The sequence below is a fragment of the Urocampus carinirostris genome, chromosome 2 (assembly GCF_059441175.1).
Source record: "Urocampus carinirostris isolate Australia breed hairy pipefish chromosome 2, RoL_Ucar_1.0, whole genome shotgun sequence".
Classification (NCBI taxonomy): Eukaryota; Metazoa; Chordata; class Actinopteri; order Syngnathiformes; family Syngnathidae; genus Urocampus; species Urocampus carinirostris.
This window is the reverse complement of record NC_142350.1, coordinates 38,571,092-38,591,121: the sequence shown is the minus strand read 5'-3', so window position 1 is coordinate 38,591,121 and position 20,030 is coordinate 38,571,092. Positions and strand designations below refer to the sequence as shown.

Sequence of the window (20,030 nt, the reverse complement as noted above, 5' to 3'; positions counted from 1 at the left end):
TGTATTATAAGTATCAGATTTGGATATTTATTTGTTTTTACACCAGAAAAGGCCACATCCACTTCTTAAAAACGGCATTTCATTGTACAATTTGATATTATTTATAACACAAAATTGAAGTGTAAAGTAAAAAAAAAAATATTTCACATGATTATTAAATTATGTAACTTATCAAAACTTTCAGTCCATTCTTTACATAAAGCCTTAAAATCATAGTTACAGTAGTAGGCTCTCCTTTCCTTTTGGTTAAAAAAAAAAAAAGCTTATAGTTTGAAAAATTAGCACCGTTGTTTTACATAAGCACCAGTAAAATGTGCACACCAACCACTGCTACAAAGAAAAAATGGTGGGTCAATTGAGTTCTACTAGGACAGAGAATGATGGAATGCTATAAACCAGTGGTTCTTAACCCGGGTTCAATTGAACCCTGGGTGTTCGGTGAGTCAGTTTTAGGGGTTTGGTGGAGCCTCTGCAGCGAAACTGGTTGGACAAATATTTTCGTTATGACTTGGCAAACTTTCTCCTTTTTGACAACTGTAACTAAGATCGAAAATGTTTCCTGGAATTGGTGATAATTCCGTAGCCGTAGATCTGAAACAATCAATTGGCACGTACATAGATAAGCCAGCAAAGTCTTTTGACCGATACTTCCAAGTAAGAGCCTCATATCCAGCAGGTTGAGACAGCCATTCAGCAATATTCAATGATTACAACCTTGATGAAATCATTCAGCAGAACCAGGTTCAAAAGCAACTCTTCAGAACAACTATACTCTCAATATTTTGGGTCCAACAAATGAAAAAGTATTCAGTTATCGCCAAACTATCCCTAGAGTTTTTTGTACCATATGTTACAACATATATTTGCGAGCAATCATTTTTTGAAGACGCTGGACATTAACAACAACGAGGAACGGACTTTGCTGTGAACTTGACATGAGTGGCACTTGCCAAGGTAAGGCCAATCATACCTGAACTGGTCTCTTAAAGGCAACAGCAGAAGTTACAGTGATTTGTAGATCTAAAGATCATTGTGAGTTTATGCTCTATGTTGGTTTTGTTCTGCACGGTTCTTTTTGTGCACCAGAAGAAAAAATTGATGTCTTTAAATTTAAAATATATATATATTTTACTTTACAAGTAAGGTTTGGTGAATGCGCATATGAAACCGGTCAGATTTGGTAGCTTCAACAAGGTTAGGAACCACTGATATAGACATATAAAAAATGTTTAAACATATGCAATGCAAAACATCAGCTTTGATTATTCATATATTTGAATCTGTTTATGGAATATAGTTCATGTGAATGTCTATCCTTGCTTTTGTCAACGCCAACCACTATTGCTACAGTTAGAACTCGCAAGACGCAGAGTCTCTCTTAAAGCCCTGTGAAAAAAGAAGAAACATGGACAAATTTACTTTGTAGTAGGGATGTTACAATGTACAAGTCAAAAAAAGGTCATTTTTAACATTACGATAATATTTGTTACAATAGCATGAGCATGTACGGTGAAATGTAATTTAATTTGATGTTTGCAAGTATTTTTCTGACATGACTCATCGTAACTGCCAAAATGTCCATACGTTCTCTAGGTAAATTGCACAAACATATGAGCCACCAGAGGGCGTTTTTTTTTGGCCTGCAAACTAGGCACCGGGCATTTTTTCTTCGTTGGATTTTGGGATGGACATGGTCTGTTTTAGACATGATTTAGTCCAAGAATGGGCGTTTGAATTCCGGTTGTGTTTGGGCCATCCACAGTGGAGCAAATGTTGTCCCAGAAAAGTAGTTTATAGGAGTGAAAAATACTTTTTTTCCAGCTTTACTGTTGATGAGTTTATTCTGCTTTTAATATTGTACACCTGCAAAGGAGTTTGCACAGGATGCCAGTTTGTTATCTTGATTATTTAGGACAGGTTGGAATTTCCTATTGGAGGTTTGGGATCCCCCTGTTCTCTTTGCAAGTTCAAGGTTCTTTTGATGTCTTTTGTGTGTCTACAAAACTAAATCTATCAACTGTTAAGACAAATGGCGACTTCTTTGGCCATTTCAACATCTTGTCAACAACATTTTGGGTAGCAGATGTGTTGCTTTGACATGGTAAAAAATGTGTTTTTGCCATTTAAACATCGCAATATACTAAGAGTTACATGTGTACTCTTTTTCTATAAAATCAAAAATGTACAAAAATCAAAAGAAAAATCTCAGATAGATAATCCATAAACCATATCAAGACGTTTTTTCCTTTTTTAAAAAAAACAATAAAATAAATTAGAAATGCCACAGTTCTCTTTTCATGATATGGAGTTTCTGTTGTCAGCACCGAGTCTTTTTGGTAGGAGGAGACCAAGACAGGCACCATTTGGAGACAGGTGGTCCTTTTGTCCAAAAGACCTGGGTGATTTCTCAAGGCACATGATTGGTTTAGGATACCTGGCACTCACTTGAGTCCCCATGGACCCAATAGCAGATTTGGGCATATTTCAGAGGTGTTATCCTCACGGCAACGTTGTAATCCTGCTGCAGCCCGTTGCCATTAACATCCACCCACTGGTGGCCAGAAAAGACCCCAATGATCTTCCTCTTCCACTTCTTCTTGCCCGGCTCTTTGAGACGGATATAAACCCCGGAGCCACTAGAGCCAGGCTTGGCATCACAGTATTGATACAACAAATCTTTGGACTCCTCGGACACGGAGCAGAATCGGTAAACCAGGTTACCCGGCCGGTCATCGTCGAAACCAGAGAAGTGGATTCGTCCTGCTGGGAGTTTCTTGACTGACGGGATAACACCCAGATCCATGTGTTTGACTTTGGGGGCTCGTTTCAGTTCCAAAACTGCATAGTCATAATCCGCAGTCAGTCCATCCGACACACCTTTGAACCAACCCTTGGGCACTTGGGTTTTTTTAACCCTAGTCCACTTAAATGATGGTTTCTCTTGCTGTACGCTACGGCGACTCCGGCTCTTTCTAGCCTTTCCTTTACGGCCACCCCCTTTCTCCTCCACTTGTTTAACTTCTTCTTTAGTGTCATCTCCCTTTTTCTTTTTGCTCTTCCCTCGCCCTCCTCTTCCTTTGCCTCCCTTACCTTTTCTTGATTTTTCCTTCAGAATACCAACACGAAGCTTCTGAACACCATCCAGATAATCTTTTCCATCATGAATGCAGTGGGCAGCAGTCAAGACATGTTTGGGGGACACCAGAACTCCAGAACATCCAGTGGAGATCTTGACAGTAGTGGAGAAAGGATATTTGGTGGAGAACTGCTTATCAGAAATTGTAAAGCGGGTGTCGGTGCCATAAACTTCTCTTTTGTTACGGGACCTGGAGGAGTAGTTTCTGGACCAATTCGTGACCTCGTTCAGACCTTGCACGGACACAGAGGTATAGGTGCGAGTGCCATTCTCAAAAACCGTCTCGTAGGACAGAAACTGCTCCAGGTCGTCCAGGGATGGTGAGGGGATGTCCCGCTGGCACTCAATTCCGCAGGTTCCACTCACTTTTCCTTTGGGGTGAGCTGAGAATTTGGGACTACTCAGCGGCAGGGTGCGCCTCTTCCTTACCAGAGGCAAATTCCATTGAGGCCAGGTATAATCGTCATCAACTGTTGCCTTTAGCTCGGTGGGGAAGGTGGCTGCAACCAACACCGTCACAGGGAGCAGCATGCACAGGTGTAGAGGGCCCATTGTGAGTTGGTCCGGGCTATGAAAACAAACAAAGGCAAGTATAGTTAAAGTGTTGAAAGTTAATTAGTTGAGAGTGGTGTCAATCAAAAGGTGAGAATCTGATTACCTTATTGGGAATGATTTTACAAATCGGTTTATTTGTAAACTGGAATTATGGGGCTAAACTGATGGCTAGCAATAAGAAAGATCCATCAATGCAGAGATGCTTGCTGGGGGATTTTCATATTTTACCCGGTTGGATTCACTGTACAGTCCTGCTGCATCTGCATAATATCTACTCTTTAGCTGACTTCCTTGGGGTCTTTTAGGTGAGCTATCACCACTTTATAGTTTTTGTCTATCTTGTTTCAGACTGATCGCAATGTTTCTGTGATGAGTACATTTAAATTCCAAGAGTTTAAGCTTTCCAATGAGATGTGGCAAGACGTATTTCAGTGACTAGTGACATTGTACAGACACGTATCTGCTTATCAACAGTCCGGCGGTCCGTTGGGACCTTATGGGGTGTTTTAATATTGAACAACTGCAAAGGAGATTGCATAGGATTACAGTTCTCTATTTTCACTATTATAGCACATTGTTCGTTGTTTACATAATTGTTACTCTTAGCCAATCATGTTATTGTTCTTTGATATCCACACCATTTAGGGCAGACCTGCTATTGTAACCTATGGGATTTATATAAAAAAAAAAACGGTTCAGCTGGTGGCCTTTAGAAAAAAGTTGGAATTGATTTCCGTAGGGTGGGGCTCCCCTGTTCTCCTTGCAAGTTTAAAATCCACTGATGTCTTTTTTCCTTATTTTGAGTGTCTACTAAACATTAAACTTATCAGAAGGACCTTGTGTGCAGAGTCCCAAATTGCAAGATTTCCTTGGAGTCTAAATGAATATTATTATTTACCCTCCAAAGATGTTTCAAAATATGCACTGTTTTTCAAACTCGCGTGTTGTGATATTGTGTAACGTCAACAGAAACAGTCCAAAAACTGTTCACATTAAAAGTACGCAAAGAATAAAAATCCGTAGATTACACAAATGTAGCTGCTGACAGCTTGCTCAAAACAACAAATTTCTCGTCATTCCTGGTATTCATTTACAAAAATATCACTGGATACAGTTTATGCCATTATTGTAGAGTACGTCAGATGTTGGTGGTCAAGTTAATAAGGAGCAGAACACAGCTGTTCCAGTTTACAGTGAAAATCACATTCTTAAGGAAAACATTCTCAAGCGCATTCTGAGGAATACCTTGCTCGTTGGGTTTCAGAAAACGTATTCTCTATTCTTTGTTTTGAAAAACGGCTAAGACAGAGACATATTTTTGACATTCCCTGCACTCAATAAAGGAACACACCTGTGATTGTGTATTTTACTTTACCCCAACATTCATTACTGTATATATTAGGATCCAGCATGAGTCACCCATACCTGACGCTCTTTAACTTCCCTGCATACAATGACTGTGCCGACAGCAGAAGCTGTCGGATTGTTGCGTTCCGCGTTGAAGTCCTTCCCTTGGCCCTTAACCACTTTGCGCCAGTTTGCTCCTGACTCAAGCCTTCTTATAAACTGCCAGCCGAGAGCTTGTTCCGGATTGTTTTGTTTTTTTATGGGTTTTAACTCTTTTCAGAAGTGAATTCACAAACCTTTGATCCCTTAATTGTTTAAAAATGTTCTTTGTACTTCCTTTTCTGTTATAGTATTATTCTTTTTAGAAGAGAAGTGTCTCAACAATTGGTAGAATAGAATAGAATGGAACAGAATGGAATTATTGTCATTGTAACACGTTAAATGCACAACAAAATTAAAAAGTGCAATCCTGATGGTGCAAGATAGTTTACAATAAGATAGAATACCACAATGCAAAAAAATCAGTTAGGTGTAATTGTATAAAACGAATAATATATTTTTAATGATAATAAAATAGAATTTAATACTTACCCAACAAAAATACAAAAGCACCTACTCCACCTCTTTCTGAGCAACAAACATGAAAGTTAAACTCCTTCTCAACACCTTCCTAACATTTACAGCCTAAATTACGATGTACTGCAAAGTACTTTTAGTTAGGAGTAAAGGGACATTTTCCCAAGCTCTCGTGTATGCAAGGTTTTGTAGCCGTTAAGATAACATGAACCTTCTAACGCCCTCCCTGAAGGCCCCTCGCCTCCCTACTGGATCTGTTTTGGTGCCAAAACTGTCAGTGCCTCCCTAACAGAGAGTGGTTTCCTTCACTTCAATGGATGACCACTTAAGATATGGGTGACAACATTTGTCAGATTGTTGCAGTTTGTCATAGTCTTGGATTAAGTGTATTCTAGACAATCCACAGTGCTAATGGAACAACTGAACAGATAGACAGGTAGGTAGGTAGGTGGTTACTTGGGTGGGTGGGTGAATTTGATCTTTAGGTAAGAAGATATCTAGGTAGAAAAGGACCATTTCAGTTAGATTTAATGTGTTAAACTCACTTTATATTGTTTAGTGCTGATTGTTATTTTATGATCCTGTTTCTTTTTGTTGCACTTGAAGTGTAGGATAAATCTGTTGTCCGTTCTCTAATCAACTAAGTTGAATACTGCTCTGAAAATGTCAAATTCTTTGGCATACAACAACTTTTTAGAGTAACGAAAATAGTTACTTTCCCTGGTAACTTGTTACTTTATTCATAGAGTAATTCAGTTACTAATTCAGTTACTGTGTGGAAGGAGAAGCGATTATCCATAACTAATTGTTTTTTTAGAGTAACATATCCAACACTACTAGCATGGCGCGTGGGTGCTGGACAAACATGGCGGCGACCTACGTGTGGATTCCACTGTGTAAAAGACCAATGATTTTTTTTTTTTTAATAAAAAATAACATTGGTCCATGTATGTTTGCCTAGGAATTAAATCAACGCCTTTTTTTATTAAATAAAACTATTTTTTACCACTAGGAGGCACTAAATGTTACATGCTGTCCATTTTCACGCCTTCCAGTTGAAAAAAACCCCGAAAATTTAATTTGATTAAAAAAACAATATAAATCATATTATTTAAAATAAGCAAGAATACCTTAACTAACATAAACATGCATTTTTTTTTCAAAATGTGTATTCAATATATATAACATGAGGCTCACCAAGAAATGGCTTACCTACCCCAAAAACATTGTGAAATGCTGGGCAGAAAAAAATGACAGTAGAAATGTTGCAGTTTGATCGCTTTGAGTCTCCATGGTTTCTATTTGTTCCTTGCACTTTGTAGCACTCATTTTCGGTTGCATTCCACAATACAGTATCATCTAATGGTCAAATATTACACAGTGTCCCTTTAAAATGAATGCAGCCATCTAGAATATGATAGCCACTATTCCTCTCCCCTATCAACGATCCAAAAACATTGTATGATTAGACAACCTTAGTGAGATCACACTTTGGATATTCAAAGGGGGAAACAGTGGATGGTTCATTTTCCCTTTGAGCGATGGTTCTTCAGCACATATTGGGGAATAAAGTGTGAAAATAATTCATTTGTGATCGCTTCGATTTTAAGCTAACTATGAAAGATAATTTTCTGTTTATTTCAGAGATCTCTTGCTAGCATTGAAGGTGGGGTGCATAGTTTGAGATGTCCATCCATCCATCCATTATCTGCACCGCTTATCCACAGTAGGGTCGCGGGGGTGCTGGAGCCCTTTCCAGCTATCTTCGGGCAGTGGGCAGGGGACACCCTCAGCTGGTTGCCAGACAGAGACAGACAACTCGCTCGCTCATTCGCACCTAGGGACAATTTGGAACGGCTAATTAACCTGACATGCATGTTTTTGGAATGTGGGAGGAAACCCACGCAAGCATGGAGAGAACATACAAACTCCACACAGGAGATTCGATCTCATGAGCTCAAAACTGTGGCGCACAAGCGCTAACCACTGCGCCGCCGTTCTGCCTTAGTTTGAGATGCCTTCAAAACAAAAGGTGCTTGACAGAGGCTGCAATGGTGATTTCAGCCAGGAGATGGCAGCAGCAAGTACAATATTTTGAAGTTACGGACACCACCTCTATAGGAGCATTTATTTTACACAACATGAGGCTCACTTAGAGGGATTTGGCATGATTGTCTGACATCTTGGTGGCTTCCGTAAGCTGAAATAATCTTTCCAGCTCTTTTTGTTGCGTGTGCAAGTATGTGAATGACTCCCTCGAATAAATTCTTCCTTTTTCATCTTTTGGTTTTCATTTGGACTGTATATGAAACAGTCCTTTTCTTACTTTCACAATTTCACGTCTTATTTTTTTTTACGGGTCCAGCCTTTTACAAGGTTTTTGGGGTCCTCGTAGCAGCACAATTCGCCCAAGTAGGACCATATGGCACAACACCGGGACAATTTCGAGACACTGGAAGCTCCCCAGTAGCCCAGCCATAAATGTTTGGAAAACATGCTGGATAGATTAAATGGGTTAGATGTAACTAATCAGCGATTTTTATCCCAACCAGAATGCCTTTGTATTTGTAGTTCATTGCCCCACACTCCTAGTGAAGTATCCTGCCTTTTATTTTTCCACCTTGACATGCTATTTTTGCCTGTCTGTTTTGGGTTTGTTTGGGTTTTTTTATTTTTGAATTTTTTAATGGAAATTGTTGAAAACTCAACAAAAAAATGGGCCATACAGTTTGTGGACTTTCCAATTCAGATCTGGAAGCCTTCAACACAGTTTTTCTTTGGCCAGGCACAGGCGCTGTTTCTCAGAGTTAGAACACACACTGTGGTCTTGATTTTTTTGCAGCCACCAAAACTATTCTGCAAGTCTGCACAAACGGAATATTCTTCGTCGAACGGATTTGCTGGCCACTTGCTAAGTTGTTACATCAGCTCTATGGTTAAGAGATTTATATGAAGTTTGAGTCACAGCTGTGGTCGCCATTGAGGGTAGGATGAACCACGATCCTCCGAATGAGCTCAAGACAGTGGCTTGGAGGTTGGCCACAATGGTTAACCTTCTCTTTTAGTTATGACCACTCCTGGTTTTCTGCTCTATTCTCTCGTGTCTGCAAATGACAGCACACGTGCATTTATGCATCTCGGTATGGCATCAGAACAACCAGAATCCTGATAACCCAATCGGAAAAAAAAAAAATCTGCGTTGGGTTAATAGTATTAAATCGATCAAACGGAGTCGGAAAATGTCCTTTGGTCGGATCCGCTGTGGTCATGATGTCACGTAGGCAACTTCCAAACCAATGAGCAGAAAAGTCGTTTGGATGTCGATGCAGACAGTTTGATAACTGCACTTTCCAGCTGGAGGAGGAACCTTTAGTGGTGTGGGTCTGGGTGGACTACCAAAAATGTATTCTTTTTCATTTGTGTGGAAGTGCAACATTACAAAAGTCAATTCCTCTTTCATGAAATGCAATAACGTCGGCCAGCTAAACATCATTGCATTTGCCAGGATTGATAAAAGATCTGAAGTTATACACTAAATCAGGGGTGTCAAACGCATTTGAGCTAAAGGGCCGCATGATAGAAAAAACACTCACTGGGGCCAGACTCGTAAAATAATGGCATAAAATGTGTGCCTGAGCTATAGGGTTGGGCAACAAAGAAAAAAAAATTGAGGGTAATCATCACAGCTAAAAAGATCATTGGAAACTCTCTCCCCGGCCTGACCGCTCCCTCCCCACTCTGGAGGACATTGCCGGCTTGCGATACCACGGCAGAGCCGTCAACATTATAAAGGACTCTTCTCGCCCCAGGCATTACTTCTATGATCTATTGCATTAATGGTAGCGCATTCTTCCCCAGGGCTATCACCACCCTAAACAAGCATGCAAAACTGTTACCAGTTACATTGAAAATATATTATTTATGGACTAATTTTGGAATTTGACTTGCCGCTTAACGTTTTTGCACTCCTTTTCATTAGATAATATTCCATTCAATTACAAATATGCCTCGGGGGTGTAAGATTCAGTTATAAAACTAAATTTTAGGTTTGTTTCCCCCTGAATATTTCTATTCCTTTACCAAGATTGATTTTCTTTAAGTGTTTATTAACTGTGTATGTGTTTAAAAAAGGCAAAAAATAAATAAAGTACAGTTTATTTAACCCAGGGAAACTCATGCAGACAGGAAAGTGACAAAAGTACCATACATACACTGCTGTAATTTTCATCTTTTTTTCTCTTAAAGTCTTTACTCCGTGTTTATTCTGGAGTGTTATGTCTAATCTTGTTGCAAACAATGTGCAACACGTTTTTTTAAATGACATTAAAGACAATTCAATTGTTAGACAAACAAAACCCTCTCATTCGAGTTCAACATTTTACGTTCAAGTAAGCTTTGCGTGCCTTCTTCATTCCCCTACTGTAAAAGTTATGACCAACAGAGGGCGCCATTGTTCCCCAAAACGGGGTGAGAGCATTTACAATATCGTTCAACACTTTATTGAAGTTCTTTTAACCGATGTCAGATACAATCATCTCAAGTTATATTAAAGTAAAACTAAGTTATATTGATATTTTAAAAAGTGGGTAGGATAAGATATGTTTATGTTGTACATCTTCTAGAAATTAATTAAAAACCTGCAAGATGTGACTGATTTAAAGTCATATTAACGCTGGACATTGACATAATATCGTGGATACATTTTTGCATCTGATTTCAGTATGAGATTGTCAAATTTAAATGCAATTGAAGCAACACAAACTACAACATCTTGTTCAAATTTCAAAATAAATATTTTTGGTTAGGCAAAATAAGACAATCAACTCTGCTGTCCTCGGGTCAAAATGACCCACCACTCTAGTTAAAACCCTAGGGGGAAAAGTCCTCCAAATGCATTTTTTTCTTTTACGATAAATGTTATGACTTTCCCTAGATTAGTCTCAACTTTCGAAAAAAAAGTTATGTTGTATTCATTCACATTTCAATGTAAACTGGGTAAAAAGATACAAAGATGTCCTTTGCAGTGAGGACAACAGGAGGAGAAAGTCGAATGATCATTCCTACCTTCTTGCATTCGATCTGATATCCCCAATTTATTACTTGTTCCCACTAGAAGATGCTCAAGGAATGTCCTTTGAAAGACAAAAAAATCAAAAAACAAAAGAAAGGGTCATTACTTCATCCCAGACGTCCTGACATCAGCAGGGCGAATGCAGCTCTCTCCTCATAGCTCCTTCTGAGTGTCTGCAGAGAAAGTTGAAAGCACTTGATGCTGGGAAGGGAGGCAAGGGGTGGGGGATGTTTAGGGAGGCAAACACAATCCGGGAGAGGCTTTTCCCCCTTCGTTCTACAGTGACCCAAAACATAAAATAGAATAAAAAAAACTGGTGCCCACGTGTGGGTGGGGCATCCAGCAAGTGCCAGTGTTGTTTTCAGCTGCACTGGTGATGTGCTCACAAAGAGGCGCAAAACGGGAGCTTGTGAAAGCCTGCGTGTGGGACACTGCAGGAATTAGTTCCACTGGTCTCACAACAATAGCGTGGGGGTGCCACAGTTCTGAATTCCCACATTGTCCACATCTGCAACTCTTTCCGCTTAAAGGGACACTGTATGAAAACAAACCACTAGAGTTATGGTTGAGATCATAACATTTTAAACACACAAATCAATACTTTTACAGGTCTTAATCATATTTTTTGACTTTTTCTGTGTGCGCCTTTTTGACAGCAATCCTACTCTGTATAAATGTGGCTGCATTGCATCATACAACCAAAAAGAGTGTTACAAAGCACAAGGAGGAATACAAACTACTGAGACTCAAAGTGGCCATATTGCATGATTTTCTTCTCATTAATTTACCCAGCCTGTTGTGAAGAAAAAAAGAAAAAAAAAGAAAAGAAAAGCAGTTAGAAAATGGACGGACAAAAAAGGAAAAGAAAAAAGGAGGAAGTAAAAAGTCAAAAAAGGTGCAAATAATTGATCCAATTGAGAGGACATAAACTAACTCAGATGCAGTCTAAGATGACGCAACTATTTTTGTTTCATGTATTGATGTTAAATGATTTTGAGTAGTATGTTAGGAGTGACAAGATTGGACAGATTGAGAAATGAAATTGTGAGAGGCAGAACTGGAGTTGTAGTGGAACTGAGCAAGTGCGTGGATAAGAGTGTACTCAGTTGGTTTGGACACATGGAGAGGATGGACCAGGAGCGAATGTTGAATAGGAGAGCAGAAGTAAATGGAAGGAGACCAAAAGGAAGCCCTCGATTGACGTGGATGGATGGTGTTATGAGTGCACTGCAGGAAAGAGGTCTAAATCTAGTGGAAACTAGAGCTCTTGTTGGTGATAGGAATGAGTGGAGGTGTTGTAAAAGGATAGTGGGATGTTTGGATGCGTTCTAAGGGATGAGCAGGGTACCTGTATGCGGCAGGGGTAAACCAGTAAAAGCTGTTGGGCCTCGCTGTTGAACAAAAGAGTGTGTTCTGTAACCCTGACCCGAGTGAGATGGCAGCTTTCTCGTGTTCCGTTTCATCTGGAGGGACGAAAGCATGACCAACTTAGGTGCTGAGGTGCCTAACTTGTTTGGGCGTTTGGGCATTTGGGTTGGCCATGGTCCAAAAACGTTTGTGTGTTTTTTGCTATTTTTTCCCTTTTTTATTTTATTTGTTATTGTATGTGTTTGTCTTGCTGTCGGTCACCCCTCTTGAGGGATATGACCAAGGTAGATCGAATAGATAGATAGCATTGATGGATTCAAAAGTGTGACCAAATAATTTAATGGGTCATTTAGTACTATGGGGTTCATACTACCCTTGGAGTTGCCTGAATTTAATTAGTTTACAAAAAGGATTGGCATTCAAAATTTTACAGATTTCAACTGTTTGACACGTAGGATGCAGCAGTCCTAGGAGCCTATAAGACAAGCAGAGGCAAATATAAACAAATGCTATAGGTGTTTAAGAATTTCAAAAGAACAGTATGTATTGTTTAGCAGACCTTAGTGCTAAAAACTGTTAAAAAGACACTCAAATGAGGAGAGAAGACATCAATGTATTTTGAACTTGTGGGGAGAATAGGGAGAGAAGCCTTCTATATAGACTTATATATACAGTATATATATACAGTATATATATATATATATATATATATATATATATATATATATATATATATATATATATATATATATATATATATATATATATATATATATATATATATATATATTTATATATATATATATATATATATACCTTGGTCATATCCCTCAAGATGGGTGACCGACAGCAAGACAAACACGTATACAAAAACAAAGAAAAAAGGAAAAAGTAGCAAAAAACACAAAAAGTTGACCATGGCCAACCCTAATGCCCAAACACCTAAACTAGTTAAGCACCTCGGTGAAACGGGACACAAGAAAGGGGCCATGTCACTCGGGTAAGGGTGACACAACACACTCATCAACTGCTGGGCCTGACAGCCTTCACTGGTTTACCCCTGCCGCATCGTACAGGTGCCCTGCCCATCCCATAGAACACGTCTAAACATCCCACTATCCTTTTACAACACCTCTCCACTCATTCCTATCACCAACAAGAGCTTTTGTTACCCTGTTGTAGGAAATTACGACTTCTATTAGGCCAACTACGGAAATATGTACGTCTGTTTAAAACAAAAAAGAAGAAAAATACATATGGTCTTTCCCCACAATCTATCTATATAACTTAAAATTATTTATGTGGGAATGGGAGCAGGTGCACCTAACTGGGGCGTCTCCTAAATTTCTCTTACGCATTCAACTGGAAAAAGTATGTTGTGGGATTTTACGAGCTGAAGCACAGATGCTGATATTGAGCTGTGCACCAGTTTTTGCTTCTCATTTGGTGATTCCTGCATTGATTAAACAAAAGTCATCTGATGTGAGACATCTGGCATGAGACAAAAGAGTAGATGCTATGACATCATTTGTATTTGAAACTGACCTATATAGAATACCTAACTCGGCTCCGTCGTTCCCAGCCATCTGTTTGTAATATTCCACCACTGATGATAGTGTGAGTGCTTCTTTTTATTTTTTCAAGTGCTTCTGTGCGTGCATGAGTGCTCGGGAGAGGAAGTTGGTGGTCTCGAAAACTTGGGTGGCGGCGTACACCTGATGTAAATGATTACATTTTATGATGCAAATCATCATCCGAAATGAGGATTCTGACCACACCTGTCAGCGTGCCAGGACTCCAGATCACTCCTCAAACTTTTTCATTCATAGTGTTCTTGTTGCTTTATGACTTCAATACTGCCATCATAGCAAATAAAGAGCTTTTTAGTCTTATTACAGAAGGTTTGTCAGGTGTAAATGGTGCTTTGGGCCACATAAGGTCAACATTTGGCTCAAAGCTAAACTGAGATGTTTCCAGATCAAGTTAATAATACATGAACAGAAGTAATAGTTTTACAGAGAAACTTGTTCATTAATGTCTTGTTTTTTGAGAGGGTTATGTTCAAGAACATGTGATAGGCATGATGCGCGAAGTAGAACACTAAAAGGTGCTGTACACCATCTTTTTGCTCAAAGTCATAATCTCAGTCTTAGTCAGCCCTTTCATGATGCACGGGCAAGTATGTGCATTTCTTAGATACTCTTGAATAAACTATTTTATTAACTTTTTTCGGGGGGGTTGAGATGGTCTTTTGACTGTATTGAAACAGGCCTTTTCTTGCTGTTCATCTTGGAAGGGCGATTACCACGTGTGCGGTCCCTTCTCAAGGTTTCTTCATTTACCTCATGTTGAGGTTTTGAATGATTCCTTACCCTAAGGGCCCGGTCACACAGCCGTTTGCGTCTGTATCGCGGGTAAAATTTTGCGGTTTTTTTAGCCCGTGGTTGCCCGCGATGGAAAATGCGCAAATTTGGCCAACCCGCTGTTCATCGGTGGTATGCCCGCAAAACAGACGCCGGCGACTGTTCCGCTTCCTCATAGCATCATTTCCGCATCATTTTCTCGTGTGGACCACGGGTATAAAAGCTCCCGAGCCGGTGTTGTGCCCAAATCCGACTCCTACGCAACCCCCCACCCCCCTCGCGTGAACACGCATTCTGCTGCGATCGCTTTGCATTGACGTTGGTAACTTTTTCATCCGCGTTAACAAATGCATTTTGTAGAATACGATCGCACTATATTGTTTAAATAAACGCGTTATATAGACTAGGATCTCCCAATTGTTATAATTAGCTCGCTTTATTGTTTTAATAAGCGTTTTATATAGAATACTATCGCTTTTGTTGGAAGCGCAGCAGAATGCGCGTTCACGCAAGGGGGGGAGGATTTTATATACGGTGTGCATTACCGTTCGATTACGTTCACAACAAAAACAAAGACGGAATGGTTTAAGTTGTATTACATTCCCAACAAATTGCATTTGGTTATATGTTCGCCATTACATTCCCTAAAAGTGATATAAAAGTGAGATAAAACGAGGTAAAAGTGGTTGTAGTAGCGAGGGGATGCAAATCTCGGCAGGGATGCATTTCTCAGCATAACACTGGGCTGTAGAAATCATAACCGCTCAAGACACAGTCCCGTGAAGATCAAGATTTCAAGCTATGGCACCGAAGAAGCCAATATGTTATCATTGTAATAGTTTTTCATTTTGATTTTATTATCTTGTTATGAAATGAAAATAAATGTCAAGAAATAAAAATGGATTAAGACGAGGTCACTACGGTGACGGGGATCCATGTCCACCCCTTGACGCCTCGAGCACAACTGACGTGTGCTCGGCAAATCGCGCTGTATATACGCGGAGAAAGGCGTTTGACCGTCACACGCGTAACACGCTAATTTCACGTAATAACACCGCGATACAGGCGCAGAACATGCTATTACCATGCTCCACCCACGATTACCCGCTGAAATTTCCCGTCCTACCCATGTGTAACCACGCCCTGGCCGCGGCCAGAGCACGTCGTTCCGCGTCATTACCTCGTGTGCCGCCCGCGGTTAACACGTACTCAAAGTTTTGAGCAGCTCAAAACTTTTTCGCGCGGCCAACCGCGTGTGAATTTCCGACCGCGAGTAAAGCACTGCTGTATCTCGTCTATATGGCGGTCTCAAAGCGTCCAACAGCGCACAACAGCGTTTACTCCACGGCCAGTCATTTCTGGCCGTGATTCGGCCTCGATACGCCTGTGTAAGGCTGTGTACCCGTGCTCTAAAGTATTGAGCAGCGCAAAACTATTTCGCGCTGCCAAACGCGCATGAATTTCCGACCGCGTGTTAAGCACTGCTGTATCTCGTCTGTATGGCGATCTCATAGCGTCCAATAGCGTCCGCCTCACAGGCAGAAATTTCTGGCCGTGATTCAAACGGCTGTGTGACCGGGCCCTAATGTAGGTTTAAGATCAGGGGATGGTGTAATAATAGTATGTGGTCTTGACAGCCCTTTGAGAATACTTGTGATTAATGGCTATACAAATAAACATGACTTGACTTTAACCATTTTCTAGCTACACGAACCAAAAACTGCAATGATTAGTATAAATGCACCCTCAAACCTAACCTAATGTGTTGCACTTTGTGAATAGAGTTGCTAAAAGTAAGATAAAAGCAGATAGGCTCGTTGGAAAAGTTAGAGAAATGCCATTTAGATAGATAGATAGATAGATTTTGGTCATTGTTAACACATACCTAAAAGAGAAAATATTTTCCTTTAAACTTTTTCAGCTTAAATGACGCACCCCAACTTTAATTGTTTAAGCATCATACAAATAAACACTCTATTATCCATTGAAACCAAAGAACAGCCCCTTTTTGCAGGCGCAAGCATTTGTTTAAAAATAAAAGTACTATATGCTTTTTTAAATCAGCTTTTTTGAGTGCCACTGAAAAAGAGATCTAAAAAGCACAAGGAATAACACATACTACGAGGCTTGAGAGGGACCAAACCGCATCTTTTTTTGCCCACCCCTTTGCAAGGTTTTAGGTTTTTGTAGTAACCGTAGCAAGATGTCAGACATTTATGTCAGCTCCCTCTTGGAAAGACTCAAACTATACAAAATAAATCATGTTTTGGGTGGTTTGGGTTTCATTTGGTCTGTATTTGAAACAGTCCTTTTCTTACCTTCACAATTTCACTTCCCATTTTTGTCCAGCCTTTCTTAAGGTTTTCGGGGTACTCGTAGCAGCAAGATGGCGACCAACCATGTCAGCTCCCTCTGAGTGAGCCTTATGTTATGTAAAATAAATGCAAATTTCTTGACCTGTGAGTATCTTAAAAATAACGTGTTTATATCATACTTGATGTATTTTTGCTAATTATTTAAATAAAGGCACAGTGATCCCTTGTTTATCCAAAAAAAAACCTGTGATAGGCAAATTTTATTGAATAGAAACCCTAATTTTTTTTACAATTATTATCCAATCAAATACTTAATAAAAGTAAAGTATAACCATATAACAAACATTTTATTCAGGCGAAGAATATGTTCAACAAATATAAGAACTATTAAAAAGGTTTTTTTTTAATTTCGTTCAATTATTTATTTATAAAAAACTACTGGACCAGCAAATAATCAGTGGGGAGAATGTTTAGCAGATCAGAACCCAGAACACAATGAACAATGCTAATTTGTGAAGCAACAAAACCATGAAAAGTAAACTGGGCCATAGCAAGGGATTAATGTATTCCGATTTATGTATTTAGATTTCTTTAAGTGGTAGCTCTCTTGGAACTTATCTTGCACAAATGTGATTTAAATAAATTAAATTTAGTGACAAGTTCAAACACTCGTTGGTTGTTGATGTTTTTGGTGATCCCTTGTTGGTCATTAGTTTTGTTTTTATTCTCTGCTGATTTCCATCCCATACTGGGTTGGTGATTTGTCCAGGCAATTGACCAGATCTCTGAGTCCCTGTTCTCCAGCCAATATCATCAGCAAAACAGAGGTTAGGGATATATTGACCCCCATTGCTGATTGTACCTTCATGTTGGTCCAGGGGTTTAGTCACGCTCTTCTCCAGGTTGATGTGAAATAAAGTTGGCGAGAGAATGCCTCCTTGACTTAATGACTGTTGGCATTGGCGTAGCGCTGTTCAATGGTCTGAACTTGTTTCTGGCCAATGTTGCATTTCGGATCAACGGAAAACTGGTTGGCACTTCATGCAGTCTTGACTTCCCGGGTTTGAATTCCGTGTGTGGAGTTTGCATGTTCACCTCGTGCCTGCTTGGATTTTGCTCCCGGCACTCCGGTTTCCTCCCACATTCCAAGTTAGATGCATGTCAGGTTGATTGGTGACGCCCAAAATGAGCATGTGGTTGTCTTTGCGTGACCTGCGACTGGCTGGCGACCAATTCAGGATGTCACATGTCCACCCCCAAAGACAGCTGAGATTGGCTCCAGCGCCCCGCGACCCAGATGAGGACAGGCGGTTAAGAAAATGAATGAATAGATGGATGGATAAATATATACAGTATAGTATATACATCAAATATGAAAAATATCCCTTGAAAATAAAGCTAAATGAGACTATTATGCTAATCTGTAAGTGTTGCATTACCTGAAAAAAGGATCAAAAACGACAATTAAGGGATACATTAATTAAGATTACCTGCTGGTGAAACAATGCATCGATTGCATGCATTTTTGCTGTGTAGTGGATTTTTCCATCACAATAATATGTCATTTATTACTGCACTAATTTTTTTACAAATTTTTATAGATTGTTCAAAATTAATTACTGAATGTATGTTTTTGTTAATTAATTGGCTGTAGAATTAGCTAATTTTCTAAATCTTACTTTATGATCTAGATTTTTAAAGTAGGGAGTTGCAAGAAGTGAGGAAAACTGTTATAACACGAGAAACAATAAAGTAAAAATATTTTTAAATGAAAATTCTAGTTGCCAATGTATCCATAAAATAATTTTTTTTTTTTACATGATTCCTCAAATCATTATTAGTATTTTTGTGGTAAGCTAAAATGATATGTCCCTAACTTTATAATACAACCTAAAATTAACAACTTAGTTTACCCTATGAAAATATCTGAAGTAATTCATATTTTTTCAGTTCATTAGCCGCATGTGTAGCTGTAAAGCTACACAGGAAGAGGGGAGGGCGCAACAAGGGGGAGTCAAGTCTCGGCTGGCAGCCTTTGGGTTTTTTTTTTTGAGAAAGCAGTGAGTGATATTTTTGGTTGAGAGGTTGAGCCTGTGTATGGTGGATAGAGGGTCTTTTGTGCCTCATGTCACAGACTCATGGGAAATGCTCTCTTTGCACTCTGGTGTGGCCCATGTGTAATTATTGAAGACATTCTAAACTACGGGAAGCAGCAACTACCAACTGCAAAATGTTGTTGTTTTAAAATTTTTTCCATGATAAAGTATCTTGGGAAACCCCTAGGCATAAGTTACTCCATTGCTTTTCAACCTACGTGCCACGGCATAGTAGTGTGCTGTCAGACCTTGTCTGGTGTGCAGCAGAAAATGTTTCAATGTTATCAATTCGTGACCACAAATTGTTGATTACGTTTGCAAAAAGCATACTTTGGCAAATTACTGTAATTTGACGTACTGTGTCTTGAAGAGTGACCCAATTACATCAACACTGTCCAGAATACAACCGCACTATTGTTCAAAATTCAGTTTGTGGGTCTCACGTATGACACACCATGGCTAAACATTTACGCAGCGACGTTTTTCGTGTGCATAATTGACATCGACATACATATCAGTTTTGACTAACGTGATTGTGAAAAACGAGTTTATGCTATGTTAAATTCGACTGCTTTGTGTTTGGATTTCGTTGCTGTACACTGGCCTCTCCACGTACGAAATAACCTTTTCCCAGGTCGCGCTCGTACGTAAAATTTCTTCTGTCTCGAACGAATTTTCACCATAAAAAATAATTGAGAACCAATTAATCCGTTTCCGGACTCACATAATCAGCCAAGTTAACTCTAAAAGCTACAAAAACATCTTTCTGATTACTAAAAACACATTCAAATTGTCTCATCTCATCTCATTAGCCGTACCGCTTATCCTCATTAGGGTCGCGGGGAACATCCAGTTGTAAGATAAATAAGATGATATTAACAAAATGAGGGATTATTATGAGTACTTACCATGGAGATAGTGATTGCTAACTATGTGTGTGTGTGGTGGTGGACAAGAGAGGGAGATAGGTGTGGAAGGAGTGAGGGAGTACGAAAGAGTACGATAGAAAAACACAACACAAGCGCGTGGGATCAAGTCTTTATGATGGGGAAGCTACCTGGGACAAGCTTATGCTGGCAGTGAGCGATTTTGAGCATTCAGCCCTCTAGTGGTAGCTTTTGTAAATTCTTGTAACGTGGATTATGTGTTGGATGTCAAAAAAAGAATTATAACCAAACGCATCCCCCTTTTTTAAATTCTCAA

At 39.5% G+C, this 20,030-nt stretch overlaps 1 protein-coding gene across 3 annotated transcripts; it reads right to left on the bottom strand.

Annotated features, from left to right (window-relative positions):
- On the bottom strand, positions 1-19,796 carry prss35 (serine protease 35). 3 transcript variants are annotated; one of them, XM_088326458.1, is made up of 4 exons: positions 19,736-19,796; positions 17,594-17,953; positions 10,679-10,858; positions 1-3,704 (listed from the first exon to the last, which is right to left on the bottom strand). In XM_088326458.1, exon 4 carries the CDS (start codon positions 3,686-3,688, stop codon positions 2,426-2,428), a length of 1,263 nt encoding a protein of 420 aa, XP_088182584.1. In that variant the 5' UTR covers positions 3,689-3,704; positions 10,679-10,858; positions 17,594-17,953; positions 19,736-19,796; the 3' UTR covers positions 1-2,425. The 3 variants fall into 3 exon arrangements, with proteins under 3 accessions (XP_088182584.1, XP_088182585.1, XP_088182586.1); XM_088326459.1 differs by having other exon boundaries at positions 17,594-17,997; positions 19,736-19,788; XM_088326460.1 differs by lacking the exons at positions 17,594-17,953; positions 19,736-19,796 and having other exon boundaries at positions 10,679-11,061.
- Positions 19,797-20,030: the final 234 nt, after the last annotated feature.